We start from the raw sequence: 20,503 nt of genomic DNA on the forward strand, positions 1-20,503 counted from the left end.
CCCCCCCCCCCCCCCCCCCCCCATGGAAACATTGTTATTGGTCTAAAGAAACGTTCAGACTGTACTCTGGGTGTGTTCACTTCATCTTGTGCTGTTGCTGCTGAAACATGCTCAGACACATCCCTCCACCATGTTTTATGAACACCATCAGGAAGAACTTCTGAAATATGCCAACGTTTGAAAATATTTCAGATACCAAAGGAATTTTAAGAAGAGTACGGTACTTTAACACGCAATTTAAAAAAAAATGAAGGCCGTGTACTCTGTACACAAGTGTTCGTATTTTCGTCACCATGAGACAAACGTGAAAGGATCAAAATGAAGACTGAAACTGGACTGACCAGAACAACGTTCAGGTCGGACATCATAATTAGACCATGAGAGAACTTTTAAAATCCCCTTTGACAAAATGTTGTCAACAGTGTGAACCTGCATCGTGCACAGTCTGTGGATCTGCTGCTGAGCTGTTGCTGCCTCACTGAGTTACTTCACACGAGGAAAAACACAAGAGTTCATCTAGCCTGTCAATTTAACCAGAAACAGAGGATCAAAAAACTCCTGGACCAGTTTTGCTTTTTGACGGACTCCACCCTTTTCACGTACACTACTGGAGCCTTCGGATCCACTGAGACATCGTGAGGAGAGTATCTGTTGCACAAGTTCTGGTCTGACCAGTCACAGCCCGAGGCAACATTTTATAACGTTGCGACTTCACAGCCCCAAACAGTTCTCACACCGACAGTCGTCTGGTGTGCACATGCACACACACATGTCGGTGTTTGGATGTAACAAAGACATTTTTTAGGTGATGTATGACCCCAACTAATTGTGAGTTGGTATTCTGTGTTGTATAAACACAATACTTTAAATGCCAAAGCTTTCTACACCTGTCACAAGAAACTGTGAAACAACTGGGAAATATTCTGTTCATCTACTTGTTGCTTAAATAAGAGAAAAATTCAGCTCTGAGACGAGTGAATAGAACAGAGGGACAATTTTCACACTTTATTGTGATGTTCTGATATTAAATTAAGCTCCTTCATTCATTTCTAGTATATGTTTGTAAATTTTTAGAATTAAGTAAACTACTCAGGTTTTTACAACCACAAATCAAACAATGTTGACACTGGGGCGGCTGTGGCTGAGTGGTTAGAGCAGTCATCCTCCAATGCAAGAGTTGGGGGTTAGAATCCACCAGCACTCACATGACTCTGATGTGTGTCCCATCAGTGTATGAATGTGATAAAGCTCTGATTAGTCTCTTTAGAATGATTTGTTCAATTATCTTTGTAGAGATCTAGTAGAGTGCTGTATGAATGGGTAAATGGGGCACAGATTGTAGAGTAAAGCGCTTTGAGTTTCTTGAAATAAGATAGAAAGGTGCTAGATAAGTACAGTCCATTTACTGACAAAAGTAAATGAAAAACAGAACTCAGTACGCAAATCTCATAAGGCTGTACACACACACACACACACACACACATACATATATATATATACACACACATACATACACACATATACTGTACTGTATATATACTGCCAACTGTAGGTACTGAGGGACGATCCTGTCCTTCCGCTGTCATGAGCCATGTTTCCTGCTAGTTCCAGGATCTCAGTGGTCAGGCACTCGAGCACAGCTGGCAGGTAGATGAGAATGCATCCACAGAACATCCTTTTCAACTCATCTGAGAGTTGGGGCCATAGTTGAGATATTATTTGAGCTTTTGAGATGTTAATCAGCTGCTGGTGTTGTAGAAAACTGCCTTGTTGCCATGGTTACGCATCATAACAAACGTCCAAAACCAAAAAGTTCTCAGTAAAAATCCTTCCGGCTGCACAGCATCTGATACCAGAGGAAACAATCATCCAAAAAATGTAATTTACATCCAGAAAACCAGGAATTAAAGTTTCCAAAAGCAAAATCTCAGAATGAAAGTAACAGAGCTGCTCCAACATGCAGCCACCTTGAGCGGTGCAATTCTAGAACACACACACACATGCATATACATATAGACTGGTTTAAATCTTATCTCTCCGACCGCACTCAATTCATTCAGCTTAAATCCTTTCATTCCCAGTCTTCCCCCGTCTCCACGGGTGTCCCCCAAGGTTCTGTCCTTGGACCCCTCCTCTTCATCATTTACCTCCTTCCTCTAAGTCACATCTTCCGCAAATTTGGTGTCCATTTCCACTTTTATGCTGATGACACACAGCTCTACTTGTCAACAAAACAAAACTCCACCCACCCACCCTCCATCCTCACTGACTGTCTCAATGAGCTAAATCATTGGTTTTCTAACAATTTCCTACAACTAAACAGTGACAAAACAGAAACCATTCTTGTCTGTACCAAAAACTCCATTTCAAAATCAGAACATCTTCTCATTCCCCTTAACAACTCTCTGCTATCCCCCTCACCTCAGGTCAAGAGTCTTGGTATCATCCTCAACACCACTCTCTCCTTCACTTCACACATCAACAATGTTACTCGGTCTGCCTATTTCCATCTCCGAAATATTAACCGTCTCCGTCCTTCTCTCACACCCTGCTCCACAGCCATCCTTGAGCACAGTCCTGTAACTTCTCGGATTGACTACTGCAACTCCCTTCTTTATGGCCTCCCCAACAAATCTCTTCAGAAGCTACAGATGGTCCAGAACTCAGCTGCCCGTGTCATCACTCAAACCTCCTCCTATAACCACATCACTCCAGTCCTGCAGCAGCTCCACTGGCTCCTGGTTAAATCACGCATCGTCTTCAAAATTTTTCTTCTCACTTTCAAAGCTATCCACAACCTTGCCCCTCCTTACCTATCTGAGCTCCTACACATCTCCATCCCCTCTCGCTCTCTCAGATCCTCCTCTTCACTACACCTCCATGTACTCTCTGCCCGCCTCTCCACCATGGGGAGCAGGGCCTTCACCTGCTCTGCCCCTCATCTCTGGAACTCTCTACCCCCTGACTCACGAAACGCCATCTCTTTTTCTCTATTCAAGACTGCTCTGAAAACACATCTCTTTAGACTCGCTTATCCTTAACATTGCTGTATGGATTTTATGCATTTTATATTTCAGTTTATTCCTGTTGATCTTTGCACTGTGCTTGTTGTTTGTTTTTTTCACAATCTTTTTGATATGTTTCTTACTGTAAAGTGTCCTTGGGTGTCCTGAAAGGCGCTTTTTAAATAAAATGATTATTATTATTATACATACACACACACACACGCATGTACATATACATATATATATATATACATACAGACCCTTTCCAAAAAATTTGAATATCACGGAAAAGTTGTTTAAACTTCCATAATTCCATTCAAAAAGTTAATCTTTAATTGATGATAGATTCAGGGCCTACAATTTAAACAATTTCAAGTTTTTTTTTAATTTGTTTATTTTTACATAATATGGGCTTCCAGCTCATGAAACTCATGAAAACAGGATTTCAAAAAATTAGAATACTGTAAAGACATCAGCCCACACTACTCAGGATTTGCAGAAAAAAAAAAAAAAAGAAATTAGGATCACAACAAATCAATCAAAATATGGGACTTTCAAAACAATATGTCAATCTTCAATACTTGGTTGGGAATCTCTTTGCCTTAATCACTGCCTCGATGTGACGTGGCATTGAGACAATCAGCCTGTGACATTTTCTGGGAGTTATGGAAGCCCAGATTTCCTTGATGCTTGCTGTCAGCTCTTCTTTGTTGTTGGGTCTGGTGCCCCTCATTTTCCTCTTGAGAATACTCCATAGTTTCTCAGTGGGGTTTAGGTCCAGTGAGTTGGCTGGAAAGTCAAGCACTGTGGTATGGACATCAAACCAGGTTTTGGTGCTTCTGGCAGCATGGGCAGGGGCCAGGTCCTGCTGGAAGATGAAATCTGCATCTCCATACAGATCCTCAGCAGAAGGAATCATAAAGTCCTCTAAAACATTCTGGTAGACTGTTGTGGTGACCTTGGATTTAAGAAAGCAGAGTTTACAAACACCTGCATTGCACCCCAAATCATGACTGACTGTGGATATTTCACACTGGACCTCAAGCAGTATGTGTTCTGTTCTTCTTCCTCCAAACCCTTGGACCTTGATTTATGAATGAAAGGCGCACTTCACTTTTATAGAAAAAGAGGACAGAGGAACCCAGCAGTTGTAGCCCATCTCCCAGATGCGTCTGAATGTGGTGGTTTTTGAAGCCGTGACTCCCGCCTCATTCCACTTTTTCTGGATCTCTGTCAGATTCTGGAATCTTCTGTTTGATAATCCACTAGGGGTGCGAATCTTTCTGTGTCTGGTGATCCAACTTGATTCCAATTTTTGGTGTCACGATACGATTCAAAATTGATTTTCGATTCAGAAACAATTTTTCTATTTAAATGGTTATAAATTTTGTTTCAATTATAATGTATATGTAACTGACAAGCTGAAAAGATTAAACAACAATGTAAACAAAAAACATTTATTTAAAACACTAATTTTAGGTTCCTTACTGTAATAAATATTTTTGATTCATTTTATATTTATACCAAAAATAGGAAAAAATATAGGAGTGCATACAATTCTGTAACTTAAATTACCAGTATTAGGTTAGCTTGGTTGCCTGAATTAAAATGAATAAATAAATAAAAAAATTAAATAAAAATCTAGGAACAAATAATTCATCCATCCATCATCTTTATCCACTTCTTCCTTTACGAGTCACGGGTGTCACTGGTGCCCATGTCCAGCCATCACTGTGTGAGGGTTGGGGGACACCAGGACAGGTCTCCAGTCCATCACAGACAAATAATTCAAAATATATAAATACAAAAGTAAACAGACTTCAGCCTACCATAGTACATTAACCTTTAACTCAACATAAAATACAGACGTCACAGTTACTTTTAATCATATTGTTCTAACATTTGTTATATTTTCAAAACTTAACCTAATATGAAATATACAGACTTCACATTCTTAACCATATTGATTCATATTTAGTAAATATTTAACAAAATTTCAAAACCTGTACAAGTTTGCACAAAATCTCTTCAGAACTATAATTTATAAACCATAAACTGTATCATTTAGAACTGGCTCCAGGTGATGTCTCATCTGGTCTCTTCAACCTGTTAAAAAGACAAATTACATTAAGTTTGTTTTATAACTTGTCTATAAGTTTTAGTATAATATGAGAAATAACAGTTTCCTTTGAGCTGCAGCTGCATCAGAGCTTCTCCCATTTGTTGTTTCATGGTGAAGTTGTGCTGCTGCTTTATCGCAAAGAAAAAAAAAAGCTACATAAAAGGAATAACGTACATTGAATCAATCGTACTAAAAATAAACCTGAACCCCTCACCTTCCACTGAGCTGTCTGCTCATAAATCCTTTGTGGTATAGCAGGAGATGGAGGGGGAAATGTTCACAGCCTTTGGGGAAGGCTGGAAGTTTGTTGCAGAGTTTGCTGGTCGGCTGCTTCGCTTTCATCTTCCGTGAATTTTGTCTTATATCCAAAATACTGTACCGCAATTTTATATTACGCTTCTTGTAAACAACTGTGCTCTTGTGAAGCTCTGTCTTCCCTGGAACATTGTAGGATCTGAAATGATTTTTAAAGACGAAGCAGCGGGTTGAATCGTGCTGTCTCCCTCCTCCATGCTAGCAGGCTCCATTCAGATAAAGGGAGCTGGCTAACTAGCTTGCTGTACGGTGGCCTACACGGCTCAATTCTACGGCGGCCGAACAGGGAGTAGGAGCAGAAAAAATATAAAACTTAAATGCATTTTAAAATCGATTTTTGGACCTTTAGAAATGATTCAGAATCGCCAGGACTAAGAATCTAGATTCATCGAAAAATCAATTTTTTTCTGCACCCCTATAATCCACTGAAGCCCACAGTCATCTCTTTTGCTGGTGCATCTTCTCCTGCCACTAGCCTTTCCATTGATATGTTTGGACACAGCACTCTATGAACAGCCAGCCTCCTTAGCTATCAACTTTTGTGTCTTACACATCCTATGGAGGGCATCAATGATGGTCTTATGGCCAGTTGTTCTGTCTGCAATTTTCCCCATATTGAACCGAACTGAGACAATTGAACCAAACTAAAGCAATTTAATGACACCTGGAGAAGCTTGTGCAGGTGCTTTGAGTTTAGTAGGTGATTAGTGTCACACTAAGTTTAAAACATTCATGACTGCAACATTTGGGCTGATTTCTTCACAATATTCAAATTTTTTGAATTCCTGTTTTCGTGAGTTTCATGAGCTGGAAGCCCAAATTATGTAAAGATAAACAAATAAATACTTGAAATTGTTTAAATTGCACCCTGCCTACTGATATAGACGTTTGGGGATGCATCCATGATAATTGTCCCATTATCCGCCAATATAAAAACTTCTAATTTTCACCACTAAAATGCTGTGAACCAGCATAATTGTTCAATGTATCCAGCAGAGAGTGTATGAAGACTACTTAAAAGTCATGGCCGTTCATTTTAGGGCTGCAACAACGAATCGATAAAATCAATAAAAATCGATGATTAAAAGCGTTGGCAACGAATTTCATCATCGATTCGTTGTGTCGCACGATTATGCGTCTTTCATGGAGCTGCAGAGTCGTTTTGTTCACGGGCAGTTCACTGTCAATGCTGACTGACTGAATAAAGTTTGAAAAAAAAAAAAACTCTGCAGCGCGAGTTGAACAGAGCGGGGGGAGGAGGAAGCAGAGCAGAGGCTGTTTTCAAAGGAAAATAAGTAAATTTTACAACTGATCAACGCAGAGAAAACTGTTTGACCCAAGTCCTCCTGCTTGTTTGTTTGTTTGTTTGTTGATTAATGACGGTGATAGAGAACACGTGTTACTTTTTATTTTATTTAATTGTTACAAGCAGTGTTTAAATGTGATTTATAAATAAATCTAACACAAAGATAATAATTTAATGATTAAGCTTCAACTTTTAATTTGCTGGCAAAGTCTGAAGACACTGCAGGTATGGCAGGATGAATTGCATTTAAACAGGAATTAAAGTAATTTATTACATCTACTCAAATGTGTGTAATTATGTATTTTATGTGTGTGTGTGTGTGTGTGTTTAATTGCTCTTTTAGCTACTTTTGCTTGAACCTAACACAGTTAGTGAAACAAGGCATTTCTTGAGTTGCTGTAAATTATGCTATAATACATATTTACTGTCTCATTCCAGAAAACAACAACAAACAACAACAAACAACAACATCCTTCATGATGGACAGACATCATGGACACACAGCAGCAGCTGTCTTCACTGAAACATCCTGAACATGATCGTCACTGACATGAGGCCTCTGTTGATGGTTGAAGACAAAGGCTTCACTACAATAATCCACACTTTTAATCCAGGTTACACTCTTCCCTCAAAGACACATTTTACAAAGTAGCTACATATTGTGCAGGTATAAAGATACATTTGTATATATTTTTGTGTACATTTATTTTTTTTAAGCTATTCGACTAACTTTTATTTTTTATTATTCAATATTTTACTAACAGAATAGTCAAATAGCAACCTGTTTTTTGTGCGAATTTCTATGTCAGTCAAATGTTCAATTTTGGAATAAAGGGGTGGAAATTAAAACGTGTTTTTTCCCCCGACTCATCGATTAATCGAAAAAATAATCTGCCGATGAATTGATTATTGAAATAATCGTTAGTTGCAGCCCTAGTTCACTTTTAAATTTCACTTTGACGATCACAGCCAAAGCAGGGAGCAATACTGAGCAATACTCAGTGCGGTTTAAACTAGGTAAAGGGCCTTCTCCTACTCTGCTCCTGGAACACCTTGCAAAACATCTGAAGCTCTCGACCTTGACCTCTCTAAGGTATTTTAAACATCTGCTAAGTTCATGGCAAAACCCAACGCAGACATGTTCCTGTTTTTAGTATCTTACATCGCTTTATAATGTAGCTGTTTTTGTTTAGTTTTTATTTCATTTCTTCCATTTACTTGCTCATTTTATATGCTTTTATGATTGTCTACCGCTGTCTGCACCTCATCTGTGTTCTTTGTTTGAAACAGGTCTCTCTTATAAATGAGTCCTCGAGGCTCAATGAGACTAATCTGTATAAATGAAGGTTGAATGAATACTGTGCAGCCTATTTTGTTGAACAGAGCCTGGTAAGTTTATTTAACTGATCTATGAAACAAATCAACAATAATACATTCTCTTCAATCCTCCAACCTGCTTGTCATTAGCTACATGCCTCTCAAGTAAGCAAGCTAACATTTAGATAACCTGGCATAGGCCATTACTTTGGAAAACTTTATCCAGATTCTGAACAATAAATCAAACGTAGCGGTAAATATATATATTGGTGTTTGTAATGTTATCTTTGTCGTCTTCAATGAAATGCATTGTTTGTGTTACTTCTCTGCAAAGAAAAACTAAACTGTTGCAGTCAGTTCTAATTAGACCTTCACCATACGTGACTGACTGTTTAAACAATGAGCAGGGAAGGTGTTTGTTTAATTTATAGTTTTGTAACACACTTGGTAACTTTATGGTGAATAGTGGAGGATAGAAAATGTGAACGCAGGTTAGGAAGACTGTTTAATGACAAGTGCACCGCTTGTAAACCTGCTGTGCGACTTGGTATAGTGTGGCTTTGATTAGCTTAGCTTCATGATTGCTAACAGCTAAATTAACAAGCCCCGCTCCACCCGCTGGTGTTCGGCAGGTACACTTTCATACAGTTCCCTAGGCAGGGCGCCTTTACTGACGTAATGCAAGTGCACACGTGCACACACACACACTTTTTTTGTACCAAGAGATACTGTAAATGTTCTTTGAGAAGCCCTGAAAAATGAGGGGAAAAGCTGTATACTTTGTAAATAAACGTTCAAGTTTAGGGATGTACGATATTGGATTTTTGTCCAATAACCGATATTTTATATACGTTCCTTTGTCAGAACACAATCCTCTTATTTAGGCTTATTTGCTACAAAAATTGTGCAACAGCTGTAAGAGCTGGTGACATATATTCAGTAACAGCCATATGACATGCATAGTACTTTAACTTCTATTAAATGAAGTGTTAAATGTTATTTATTAGCACCAGTCACCTGCCTCACTTGTGGAGGCTTGTTCCAGGTTACTAGCTGCAGTGTGGGATCCTCACCCAACAAGTCGTGCTATCGGCTATTATCTTCTCAATGACGTCGGAAATGACGGCTTGTAACTTGGGTAAGGTTACGATGGAAAAATATCTCCGACTGGGGACGATGCAGCAAGGCTCAACGTGGAGCAAAAATCTTTGGAATCTGACATCCTCAATGAAAAAATGTACACGCTGTCGATATTTTGAATTTTCTTCTCTGCCATGAGCTCAGGTAGGTGCGCGTGACGTCATCACACTGTGCTGCCGCTGCAGGCACGCTTGTCACTGGGTTGTCATACAAAAACAGCCCCTTCTATAACAGCGAGTTATTTGGATGGAATGGTCGATGTCTGTGATATTGAACTTTAACACTAATATCTGCCGATACTGATACCATGCTGATAATATTGTGTTTCCCTATTCAAGTTATAAATGTATTTTTATGTATTTAAATGTACTTTTTATATTATTATCATTCATCCAATAATAGATTTATTGTCGTTATTAAAAGTAAAATAAGAATTTGAAGTATTTGCCTTACTAACCAAAAGCTTAATAGAAACACTGGAATAGAAGAATTTTGCCGTATTTTTGTTCAAAATTGTTAATAATGATCAAACTATATTTTACTATTTAATTGTTGAAATTTGTTAACCATATAATAATACACTTCATGTGAACAACATGTGGTTTACATTATAAACCATGAAATTCAGAAAACTTAAAACATGAAAAAATGAATTTAGGGAACAACAAAATAATAATTTGATGATAAAAATAAAAGCCTAACGTTAGTTCGGACTTCAGTTTGATATTTCAGGTGTGGACATCTTTAATTCCTTTGACTTCCTCAGAACACTTTCAAAATGTTTGACTTGGTGGATATAAGAAAAGAATCAGTAAAATATCTTACTGTAAGACTTATGAAATAACAGCGGGGTAAGAGAACCACGCATTGTTCTTACTCATAACATTACAACACGTTAGTCATCGGCCACTCCGATGACACAGAGCTGAGAGCAGATTATACAAGAGTTTGGCTGCTGCCACCACCAGACTGAACAACAGGTCACGCAGACGAATGCTACATTTAACAATTCTTTAACACGTGCGAAACAACATCAGCTGACCCAGTGCAGCCACGACAAGGGGATTATAAGTCTGCAAAAACAGTTTTACTTTTTTAATGTACCAAGTTGTTTCACTACCGGTGGCGGCAACAGATTATTTCAAGGACCTTTAGTGTGAAACAGTTTCACAGAGTTTTTTAGACATAAACTTTTTTCCCTGCTGTGAAAATAAGATTAATTGTGTCATAACTATTAGGAGTGCTTGTTTTACTTTACGCCTAGATTATTTTCATTTCCTCTCTAGAGTATTTAATACTTTAATTGTTATTGTATGCATTGCAGAAGATTCATTGTTAATCTGAGCTGCCACTGTGTGCTGTTCATCTTAAGGATTACTGTAGCTTCTTGTTGGAGAAACATCTCGCAGGAAAGTTATGGATTTTCATGTTTTATTTGCTGAATAATAAATGTTTGCAACAGATGAAGTAATTATAACTGTCTTTAGTGTTGACTCTGAAGTTTTTAATTTGTGTAATTTTAATGATGAACACGATTCTAATCTAGTTTTTCTATGGTGTTTTCTTTATATATTTAAATATATATATAAATATATAATAAATATATTTTTTTTTTTTTTTTTTAACTACAGCAAACAACAACAAAAGAGGGGAAAAAAAAACCCTAAATAAATAAATAATAGAAAATGAACAACACAAGTTTACAGGGATCAGTAGACAACATAACCATCCGTACAGCATTAAGGTTTAATTTACCTGAGACAAAGTTTAAATTGGGGTAAACATTATTTTGCGTGTATGGAAATGATTGAATCTGGGCAGTAATTCCCTCCCTGCCTCCGTGCTGAATCATTTCAGTGTGTTCAATATAAAGTTAACCTTTATGCTAATGGTCACCAGCCTGTGATCAACACGGTCTGTTGACATTATGTCGCACTATATATAGCAATATGTAAATATGTTAGAGCCTTTTTTATTAAGCGTAAAAATATATAAATCAATGTTTATATAATATAAGCTACGATCACGAGTTACATGATAATCAAAATGCATGAATAATTGTTTTATAATCGAGTCACAAACCTCTGAATCACAACTGAATCGTGAGGTTCCTAGAAGGTTTGCACTCCTAAACAACAGAACAGTAATATCAATGTACAGCTTTAACTAAACTAAAACTATTACTGCCACAGTAAAAACACAAAACAAGATTTAAAATGCAGGAACGCGTGACCAGTAAAAATACTAAAAAACAAGATTCTCGACTCAAAGAAATACATTTAAAGTTGCTGCAAGTTTGAAAATTCAGCCGCTACAGAAAAAAAAAAATCACCTTGAAATATGTGACAGCTAAAAAAAATGCTAATACATCATAAAACAGACATCAATTAGGAAGATAAATGGAAAATTATATTTAGTCTAGGATCTCCTGATACATGTATATATGTGTAGACAGAAATTAGTCTGAACGGACATGGCAGATAAAACACGTACAGAAAAAGATGTCATTAAAATATATAAATGTCATAAGTAATAAAAGGTTAGCTAGATCATACTCTAAAAACTCACTAGGAAACGTGACAACTCAGTTCTACCCCGCGCACTTTGGGAGAGTTAGTTATAATAAGAGCTCGACCGATATATTTTAGGTGGATCCAGATGTTTGGGGACATATCGGTATCGGTGATAATTGGCCCATTATGCGTCGACAGAAACACTTCTAATGTTTAGATAACTATTGCCTTGTGAAACTTTAGCCAGAACAATAAATTTAACGTAGACGTAAAATATATGAATGTTAGTAACGTTATCACTTAACCGTTTAAACAACGAACAGGGAAGGGAGCGTCTTCGTTTATATTTTTGTAACAAGTGTTAAAGCAGGTTTCAAAGCAGCTGTTTACTTGGATTCTTGGGTTTCAGCCGATATATTGATTAGCGGCACTAGTCTCCATTCCCAATATCGGGATTGACGATAGCCAAAATTTCCATATTGATCAGGCTCCATTTAAAATGGTTGCATTCCAGTCTGTGGTCAGCTGAGTCCATTTAGTTTGTGCAATTTGTGTCTCGTAATGTTTCAACTCCCTGCGCACTGAACTTTTTAAAGTTCCCAACAATTAGTACTTGAAGCAAAACTTGAACGGAGCAGAGGATCCCTGAAAAATAAGCAAAACAACAAACAATCCTCTCACATTTGCAATTGTGTTTTCATTAGTGCACAACTGAGTTAATCTCTTTAGTTAAGTTACTGCATAAGCTCTGATGTTTGTTTTAAAGGGCCAGTGTTAGTTTTTGGTTGCAGAAGGTGGCAGGTCTTGTGTTCGTCACCTTCTACTTCCTGTATCTTTTTCTCTGTTTACAGAACTCAGGTCCAAGTTTAGGGACGAAACGTGTTCAGCTGTTTTCAGTCACCGTTTCCAGGAGCAGCAAAGCTCCAATGTGGCTACTTGAGGATGAATTACGTCAAAGTTAATGGAGCCCAACGAAATAACCTGATAATTTAAGAGAAGTCTGTTGCTTCCTGTTTATAGCCCAGTTTCTACCCGCCCAGTAATTTCAGACAGCACTCGCTACTTATCAGTACTCATATAGCCATGGCTAGATCTATTTATGCAGGTGACAAAAACTTAAAATAAGGACAACAATCTGATGTATTCAGCAATCTAACTATTAGAATATGACCACTGGCTTATTGCAGATTGATGATTGTGTCAGAGTAATTTATGGGATTATATAATCCTAGCTGGGATAGCTTGTGTTGATCAGGTTTAATGCCAAAGGCTCAGGCTCTTGTGGTCAGACCTACAGGAAGAACAGCTTCCGTGTTTGTCCTAACGAAGTCTACTGAGATAAACACCTACGAATCGTAGAAATTATTCCCCCAAGACAAGTGAAAACAGTTTGATGCTCGCTCTTTAAAAATAATCTCTGTGCTAGGTGAAAGATGCTAACCTGGCAGATAGTGTTGCTAACATTAACCACCAGCTGACTGTCGGCTCCATTTGAAACCTGAAAGAGGAACCAGATGTCCAGCTCGTCCCTTTTTAAAAACGCACATTGTAGGAAACTTAAAAGACAATATAACATACCCAAGTAGATGTCTCCAAAGGATCCACTTCCAATTTTTCTGCCCAGTCTGTATCGGTTTCCGACTCGCAACTCCATGTTAAGTAATTTGTTGTAGGCTAGCAAGCGCGCTAGCTCCTAAATATTTAAATTATCTTCTGGATTTGAATCTATAACTTAAACGAGAATGATTGAACCTGAAAACTGATAGGAAAAGTCTTCAAGCGAGTATTCCGATCGTGTCGACTTTGTCTCCGGATGAAGTCAGCTCCGAGTCTTTCGCCTCTAATTTCAAAATACTCCTAACATCATATGTTAACAATACGTAGCTTGTTAGAAAGATTAAAGTGTGTACTTTTTGCTCTTGCTATTTTTAATATCGTTACGCATTAATTTTCCACGGATGAAGATGGATTTTGAGCAGCTCCTAATCGCGATTATACTCAGGTTCTATAGCTCCATCGGATACTGTCTGTAAGGAGGACCTTGTTCGGCTGTCTTACGTCACTTCCTGGTTAGAGCTCCAGAGAGCTTATCAGTTAAGATACTTCAGTGTGCATCACTAACAGAAACAAAACCAACTAATGAAATATACATTTTAAACCCATTTACGCTCTGTTGTCAAAATACATCCAGACATATTGTTAACAAAAGTATTAAATATGCAATAAGGTTTTTAACAGCGTGAAAATTATAAAGGATTTTCTTTTCCAAATACAAGTAAACTTGTTTAAATATAACACATAAACGAATGCCTTTCTCATGTACAATATTTGAAATACTAAATTTTTCATTTTTATTTTTCAAATAAACCACTTTATTTCCACACTGCAACCCCGGTCAGTGTACCCTTCATTGAAAAAAAACAACTGAACGAAGGGTACACTGGTCCAACGCCATCATGTGTGTCTGATTTCCCCTCGGTTCGTTTCGTTCTCGTCTCTTGAGGATGCCTGCTAGAAACCAGTCTTTTCAAAGCAAGAGTTTCTGGTCCACACAACAACAAAAGGTCGTTTCCTTTGTCACGCTGGCTGCAGTCCATTTTCCCGATGGTAGAGAACGAGCCGTTAAAAATTAACAATAAACTTAAACTTCTATATTCTGACATTGTAGACGTGTTTATGACATTTATTTAAGAAATAAAGAAAGCGAATAAGTGTGTATTGAATAAAAATGTAGAACTGTTGATTTGTTTGAACACCGTGCTTTTATTTTGAAGGGCCGAGGGGAGGATGTTACCGAACTGCGTTTCCGGTGTTTCTGATTCATCTAGTTTTGTTGCTAATGCTTCCCGAAACATGGAGTTAACTGGTAAAGACAACCAAAATGTTCTACTAGAGGCTCGTAAAAACGGGAAGGAGGAAACTGAAGACAGTCGGTACTGTACTCAAATTATATTTCTTGTTGACAGCGTAATATTTGATGACATCATCATCATTAGCAGAAGAGTCAAGTTTACTTTGAACTTCTGAAGATAACTTTTGTCAGTCGATTTCATGAAGAGCTGTGCAACTGAAACAAACTTGCTAAAAATGATTAAGTTTCTAGATTGTTTGAAGATACGTTTTTTTTTGTTTGTTTGGACCATGCAGTGCTGAACGAAGAGCGTTCAGAAAGTGGACAGGTTTGAATGAACCTGTCTAGATTCTCGTCGGCCATGTTTAAAAAAAAATAGTGTTCTCGATTTTTTGTGATCATTCAAATTTCGATAGATATTGAACTTAAATTTGGTGTGTTGGTATCCCCAATTAGACTCTGAGAGCTAACTGATGGAACAAGAGTTTTTTTTTTTTTAAACTTTATCTGTATTGTCTATGTCTGTTAACAAAATATCTACTGAGTCACTGGATGGATTTTATTGAAACTTCCAGGAAATAAACATTGGCTCTAAATCTACAACTGGTTAATTTTTGGTGGCAACCCAAACTAAGATGGCCACAATAGCTAATCAACATTAGGCAACTTAAAAATGGTTATAGCATAGTCAGTTTTACAGTTAAACTCTTAATGTGGTAGTAGCTGAGAGTTTTTCCACAACATATATTTGAGAGAGAGACATCTTGCCCTGTCACATAAGATTGTGCATCATGTTGTGGTTCGAGGTTTGTCTGAACCAGTTTCAACTGTGCCATTTGTCGTCACATGATGATCCTATAGAAGCCGTTTTGCAGCGTTGTGGTCCTGTTTGGGTGCGCCAGGTGTGTGACTTGAATGACTGTGACAATGGGTTGTGAAGATTGCTGTGCAGTGTACATGTGCAACAATGATCACAGATTCAAGAACAAGTGAAAATATATGGAATGATGAAAACTTCTGATAGTCACAACAAAGTTCTTGTAGTACAGGTCTGTTAGAGGTCTAGTATTATATTATCAGAGAGTCAGAGAGATTTATTTGTCATACACACCACATGTGGTACATGAGGTGGGATGAAACAATGTACACAGGGTTCCAGTTAAATAAATAAATAAATAAAATAAAGTGCTATGTGTTGTTGTCATCATTGTATGTTCCCATACAAATACAAAATTAGTTCTCTGCATTTAACCCATCACACCTGGGATACACCCAGGTGGAGCAGTGGGCAGCTATGTAAGCGCTTGGGGAGCAATTCAGGATTAGGTGTCCTGTTCAGAGACACCATGAGATGTGCAATGACTGGGGATCGAACCCAGAGCCTTCGGGTCCCGAAGGCTCTGTGCTTAAACCGTCTTGGCCCCTAATTCATTCAACCTTTAGGGTGCATTCACACCAGCCCTGTTTAGTCCGCTTTAATCGAACTCTAGCTCATTTTCCTAGAAAGTCCGGTTCGTTTAGAGAGGTGTGAACGTGCCATCGAACTTTGTCACGGAACAAAAAGGCGAACTCTGGCCCGGGCTGAAACCTAGGTCTCGGTCCAGTAGAAGAGAACTCCAATGCGTTTCGAGTACAGTGTGAATGTAAACAGACCGGGCCCCGCTCCACAAGCAAGAAGTGGAGTACAGCGCAGGGCAAACAAAAACAAACACACATTTCTCTGACCTTATATGAAGCCGTCAGCTGACTTGTGTGAAAAACGATATTCTTCATGGTCTTCTGTCTCATCTTCTGCTCGTGCTGAGTCCATTTTTGAAAAATGACAAAATATAACTCCTAAAATTGCTAAAACTTGATGCCACTCCGTTTTTGTTTTTATTTCCAGAAGAAGAATAAGAGTCTTCTTCAGAGGTTTTTGTGTCGTTTCTTTCAGTAGTTCTTGGTGTAGCGCCCCCACAGGTGAGCGGGGGAACAGGTTGGTTCAACAGGTTGGCTCGACTGCACAGTGCAGTGTGAATGCAAACGCACCAGCTCAAATGTAAACAAAAGCTCATGAATATTGGTCCCCAACCGAACCGAGTCTACCGGACTATCAGGTGTGAAAACGACCTTAGACAAGTTAATCCCATTGAGCCTCGAGGACTTATTTACAAGAGAGACCTGATTTCAACAAAGTATGATGACAACAATAGACAAAAGAGGCATACAGATTTTTTTTTTAATAAATCCAATAAAAACACAAATTGTAAAGAAAAATATTAGTAAGATCTGAGTCATGAACTAAGAATACACTAAGCACCAACAGCACAAAAACAATGCGCCAAAACAACAGCAGCACGAACACGAGTCCACACGAACAGATGAGAGCCAATGAACACAGCAACACAAATTTTTTACAGTGATTTTTTTCAGTGATTTTTTTCACAGTGATAATCTTGACTTGAGATTCATGAGTCTAAAGGGTCCAATATACTCCCGCGTACATCTGTTCACACGTATGTACACGTGTACTGTACGCAGAGGGTTCAGACTTCATACCCGAGCGTACAACCTGAGCAGCTGCAGAGCAGCTTCACAGACAAGGGGCGTTTACCTTTGGGACGAATTGAGGTCGCCGATTGGTTATTTGCTGACACGCCTACTGGATTAATTGACAGTCGGAATAAAAAAAAAAAAAGAGCGCTGGCACCTCAGCCGCAGCGGTGTTCTGTGTTTATATGTTGTTAATAAAAAGATCTAAAAAAAAAAAAACGGGGAGCGCTGGCCCTGCAGCCCACACATCAGACCAGCCCACCAGGAAATCTCCAGACCCTCCCGCAGCCACGCTGGACCTGAGTTTAATTTGCTCGTGATAAATTCCTTAATTTCTCACCATTTCAGTCATGGCATCAACGGAGGAGGAAGAGATCACTGCCTCTTGGCAAAAAAAACTAAAGAAAAGGCCAGATCAGAGATGAAGACAGGGAATTTAATACATTGGTGTTGCATACAAAACAGTCCGTCGCTGGGCAGTTTATTGTGCGACACCACGTACGCGTATGCAGTCGTAAAAATTGAGCTTTGCACAGACATGCCCTGGGGGGTACGCTCGTACCTCCGCGTATGGACGTACGCGGGAGTATACTGGGGGCTTAACAGCCTCAGGGTAGAAGCTGTTCCTCAGCCTAGTGGTTCTACACTTAATGCTCCTTAACCTCCTTCCTGAGGGGAGCGGGGCAAAAAGTGTGTGTGCTGGGTGAGTGGGGTCCTTCATGATGCAGGTGGCCCTCTTCCTGCATCTGGAGGTGTAGATGTCTGTGATGGTGGGGAGACTGACTCCAACATCTTCTGTGCAGCCTTCACCACTCTCTGCAAAGCTTTTCTTTCTGCAGCTGTGCAGCCTCCATGCCACACGTTGATGTTGGAGCACAGGATGCTCTCCACTGCACACCTGTAGAAAATAAACCCACTGCAGCAGTCAATTCTAATTAGACATTCACCATATGTGACCAACTGTTTAAAAATAGGGAAGGGTGTTTCTTTATTTAATTTATATTTATGTAACACACTTGATAACTTTATGGTGAATAGTGGAGGATAGAAAATGTGAACACACATTAGGAAGACTAACAACAAAAAAGGTTAAAGCATTTCATCTGGACATTTTCTGTGTTAGGAAGACTGTTTTTATGACCAGAGCACCACTTGTAAACCTAGTGTGTAACTAGGTATAGTGGATCTGATTAGCTTAGCTTCATGGTTGCTAACAGCTGCGCTAAATAAACAAGCCCTGCTCCACTCACTGTTTACAGTACTTAGATTTATGGGGTGGACAAAGCTCAGAAATTTTCAGCCATTATATCGATATCGGCGATGGCCACAATTTCCAAATCGGTCGGGCTCTAATTAGAAGTCTAGTATTGTAGTATAGGTCTAGTGCTAAATATGTTGAAGTGATTTATAGCAGGGTGGCTCAGTTGGTAGTGCTGTTGCCTCTCAGCAAGAAGGTTGCCAGTTCAAATCCCAGCTTGGTACCTTTCTGGTGGAGTTTACATGTTCTCTCTGTTCATATGTGTGTTTTCTCCGGGTACTCCAGTTTCCTTCCACAAACTAAAAACATGCATTTTTGATTGGTAAATTGTCCCTAGGTGTGAGTGAGTGTGTAAATGTTTGTTTGTCTCTGTGTCCCTATAATGGACTGGAGACCTGTCTAGGGTGTCCCCTGCCTCTCACACAGTGACTGTTGGATATGGACACCACTGACCCCCCGTGAATCAAAAAGGAAGAATTGAGTAAAAGGTAATTGATGGATGGATGCAGCGATCTTGGCCATGTATCAAATCTGCCCGCCCAGCAGTCGTTTTGGCCACTTAATGACGCACGCATGCACACACACACAGTTGTTTATAGCCTGTCACTGAAAGCATAGAAATAGTCAACCAGCAGTCATATCTGGTATCCCTCTTTACCCCATGAAGGTGGTGATTACTTTCTTATTTCAATAAGTGATGCTGAAAGCCTGAACCCATCTATACATTGTTAATAACATACACTGATTAAAAGGTTACTGACCACAAAAAAATGCATTTACCACCATTATAACAAAAACACATGTATTTACAAATTAATATTCATGTCAAATATGATTTGACCCATCCAAGAAGGACATTTTATACTCAGCATTTATAGAAATATAGGCAGGCCTGCATCATGATTGATGTAGAATAGTCATTTTAGGCTTCCATTCCAACATACAAGCAGCATAACTACTCTTGACAAGTATGTCCTGTCTCAGATTCAGTATAGGTACATCACGAACCAACAAAAACTCTTTAAGCTGCTCAACTGTACAATTTTCTAAATTTGATAAAGTGTCCATCATTGACTTCACTCTCAGTTGCCCCCAAACAATTCGTATTCAGTAGGTGGTGCTAAACAAAGATGGCATTATCTGCAAAACGTCTCATGGGGGCGGCTGTGGCTGAGTGGTTAGAGCAGTCGTCCTCCAATGAAAGAGTTGGGGGTTCGATTCCACCAGCAGTCACGGGTTCAACTACCCACCATGCCCATGTTGAGCAAAACACTTATTCCCTAACTTCAGTCTTCAATAGCTGCCCGCTGCTCCACCTGGGTGTATCGTGTGTGTGATGGGTTAAATGCAGAGAACATACGATGAGAATACATGGCACTTTCTTTCTAATTTTAAACTCGTATCATGAAAGGTGGCAGCCCATGTGCAGTCTTTCAAGAAAGACTTTTCATTTTGTTTATCTTCTGAAAATAAAATCTCACTTCCAGTTTGGAGTCTTGTTTGGACCAACCTTTGGAATCGAGCATTCTGGAGGTCATCAAGTATACACCACCTGTTCTGCCTGGTTAGTCAGCAGTAATTGTAAAATGGGAACAGTTTCTGTTGATACGTTTTGTCCTGCTTATTCTTTTTATGCCTCGTTTCAGCTAAACATTATGATGAGGAGACCACCGAACCAATCAGCTATGGTATTTGCTCACTGGAGAAGTTGTTGTCCTGGAGTCGAAACGAGGCAAACCCCTTCAATGTGGCTGTAGCTCCGCTGGCTCCTCGCGTGCCTCGTCTGGCCAACTGTCTGCACCGCACATTGGTGTCTCATGATATGATGGGTGGCTACCTAGATGACAGGTTTATCATTCATTAATAAATAATTCCCTTCTTGTTCTTCTCATATTAAACTTTTTTTTCTTGTATGTACCTTCATGTTTATGTAGCGTAACTAATTTAATACTTTTTTGTCTTTTTCAGGTTTATCCAGGGCACAAATGCAGACAACCCATATGCCTTCTATCACTGGCAGTACATAGATGTTTTCAACTACTTCACACATCAGTTGGTCACTATTCCTCCTGTCGTATGGACCAATGCTGCTCATAAACATGGAGTCCTTGTTATTGGTGAGCTAAAAGCAGCAGTATCAAAGG

At 38.9% G+C, this 20,503-nt stretch overlaps 2 protein-coding genes across 2 annotated transcripts in view; one reads left to right on the plus strand and one right to left on the minus strand.

Moving 5' to 3' along the window:
• The window catches only part of csnk1da (casein kinase 1, delta a), a 26,332-nt gene extending 12,573 nt beyond the window's left edge, over positions 1-13,759 (minus strand). Inside the window, exon 1 of the mRNA XM_037688810.1 lies at positions 13,297-13,759. Coding sequence (XP_037544738.1) covers positions 13,297-13,372 — 76 coding nt within the window. The 5' untranslated portion in view covers positions 13,373-13,759. The remainder of the gene's footprint in view (positions 1-13,296) is intronic.
• Positions 13,760-14,540: 781 nt separating this feature from the next.
• The window catches only part of engase (endo-beta-N-acetylglucosaminidase), a 52,248-nt gene continuing 46,285 nt past the window's right edge, over positions 14,541-20,503 (plus strand). Inside the window, exons 1-4 of the mRNA XM_037689386.1 lie at positions 14,541-14,651; positions 19,847-19,923; positions 20,006-20,207; positions 20,328-20,476. Coding sequence (XP_037545314.1) covers positions 14,572-14,651; positions 19,847-19,923; positions 20,006-20,207; positions 20,328-20,476 — 508 coding nt within the window. The 5' untranslated portion in view covers positions 14,541-14,571. The remainder of the gene's footprint in view (positions 14,652-19,846; positions 19,924-20,005; positions 20,208-20,327; positions 20,477-20,503) is intronic.

This window comes from Nematolebias whitei, chromosome 15 (assembly GCF_014905685.2).
Source record: "Nematolebias whitei isolate Nwh7 chromosome 15, NemWhi1, whole genome shotgun sequence".
NCBI classification, from domain to species: Eukaryota; Metazoa; Chordata; class Actinopteri; order Cyprinodontiformes; family Rivulidae; genus Nematolebias; species Nematolebias whitei.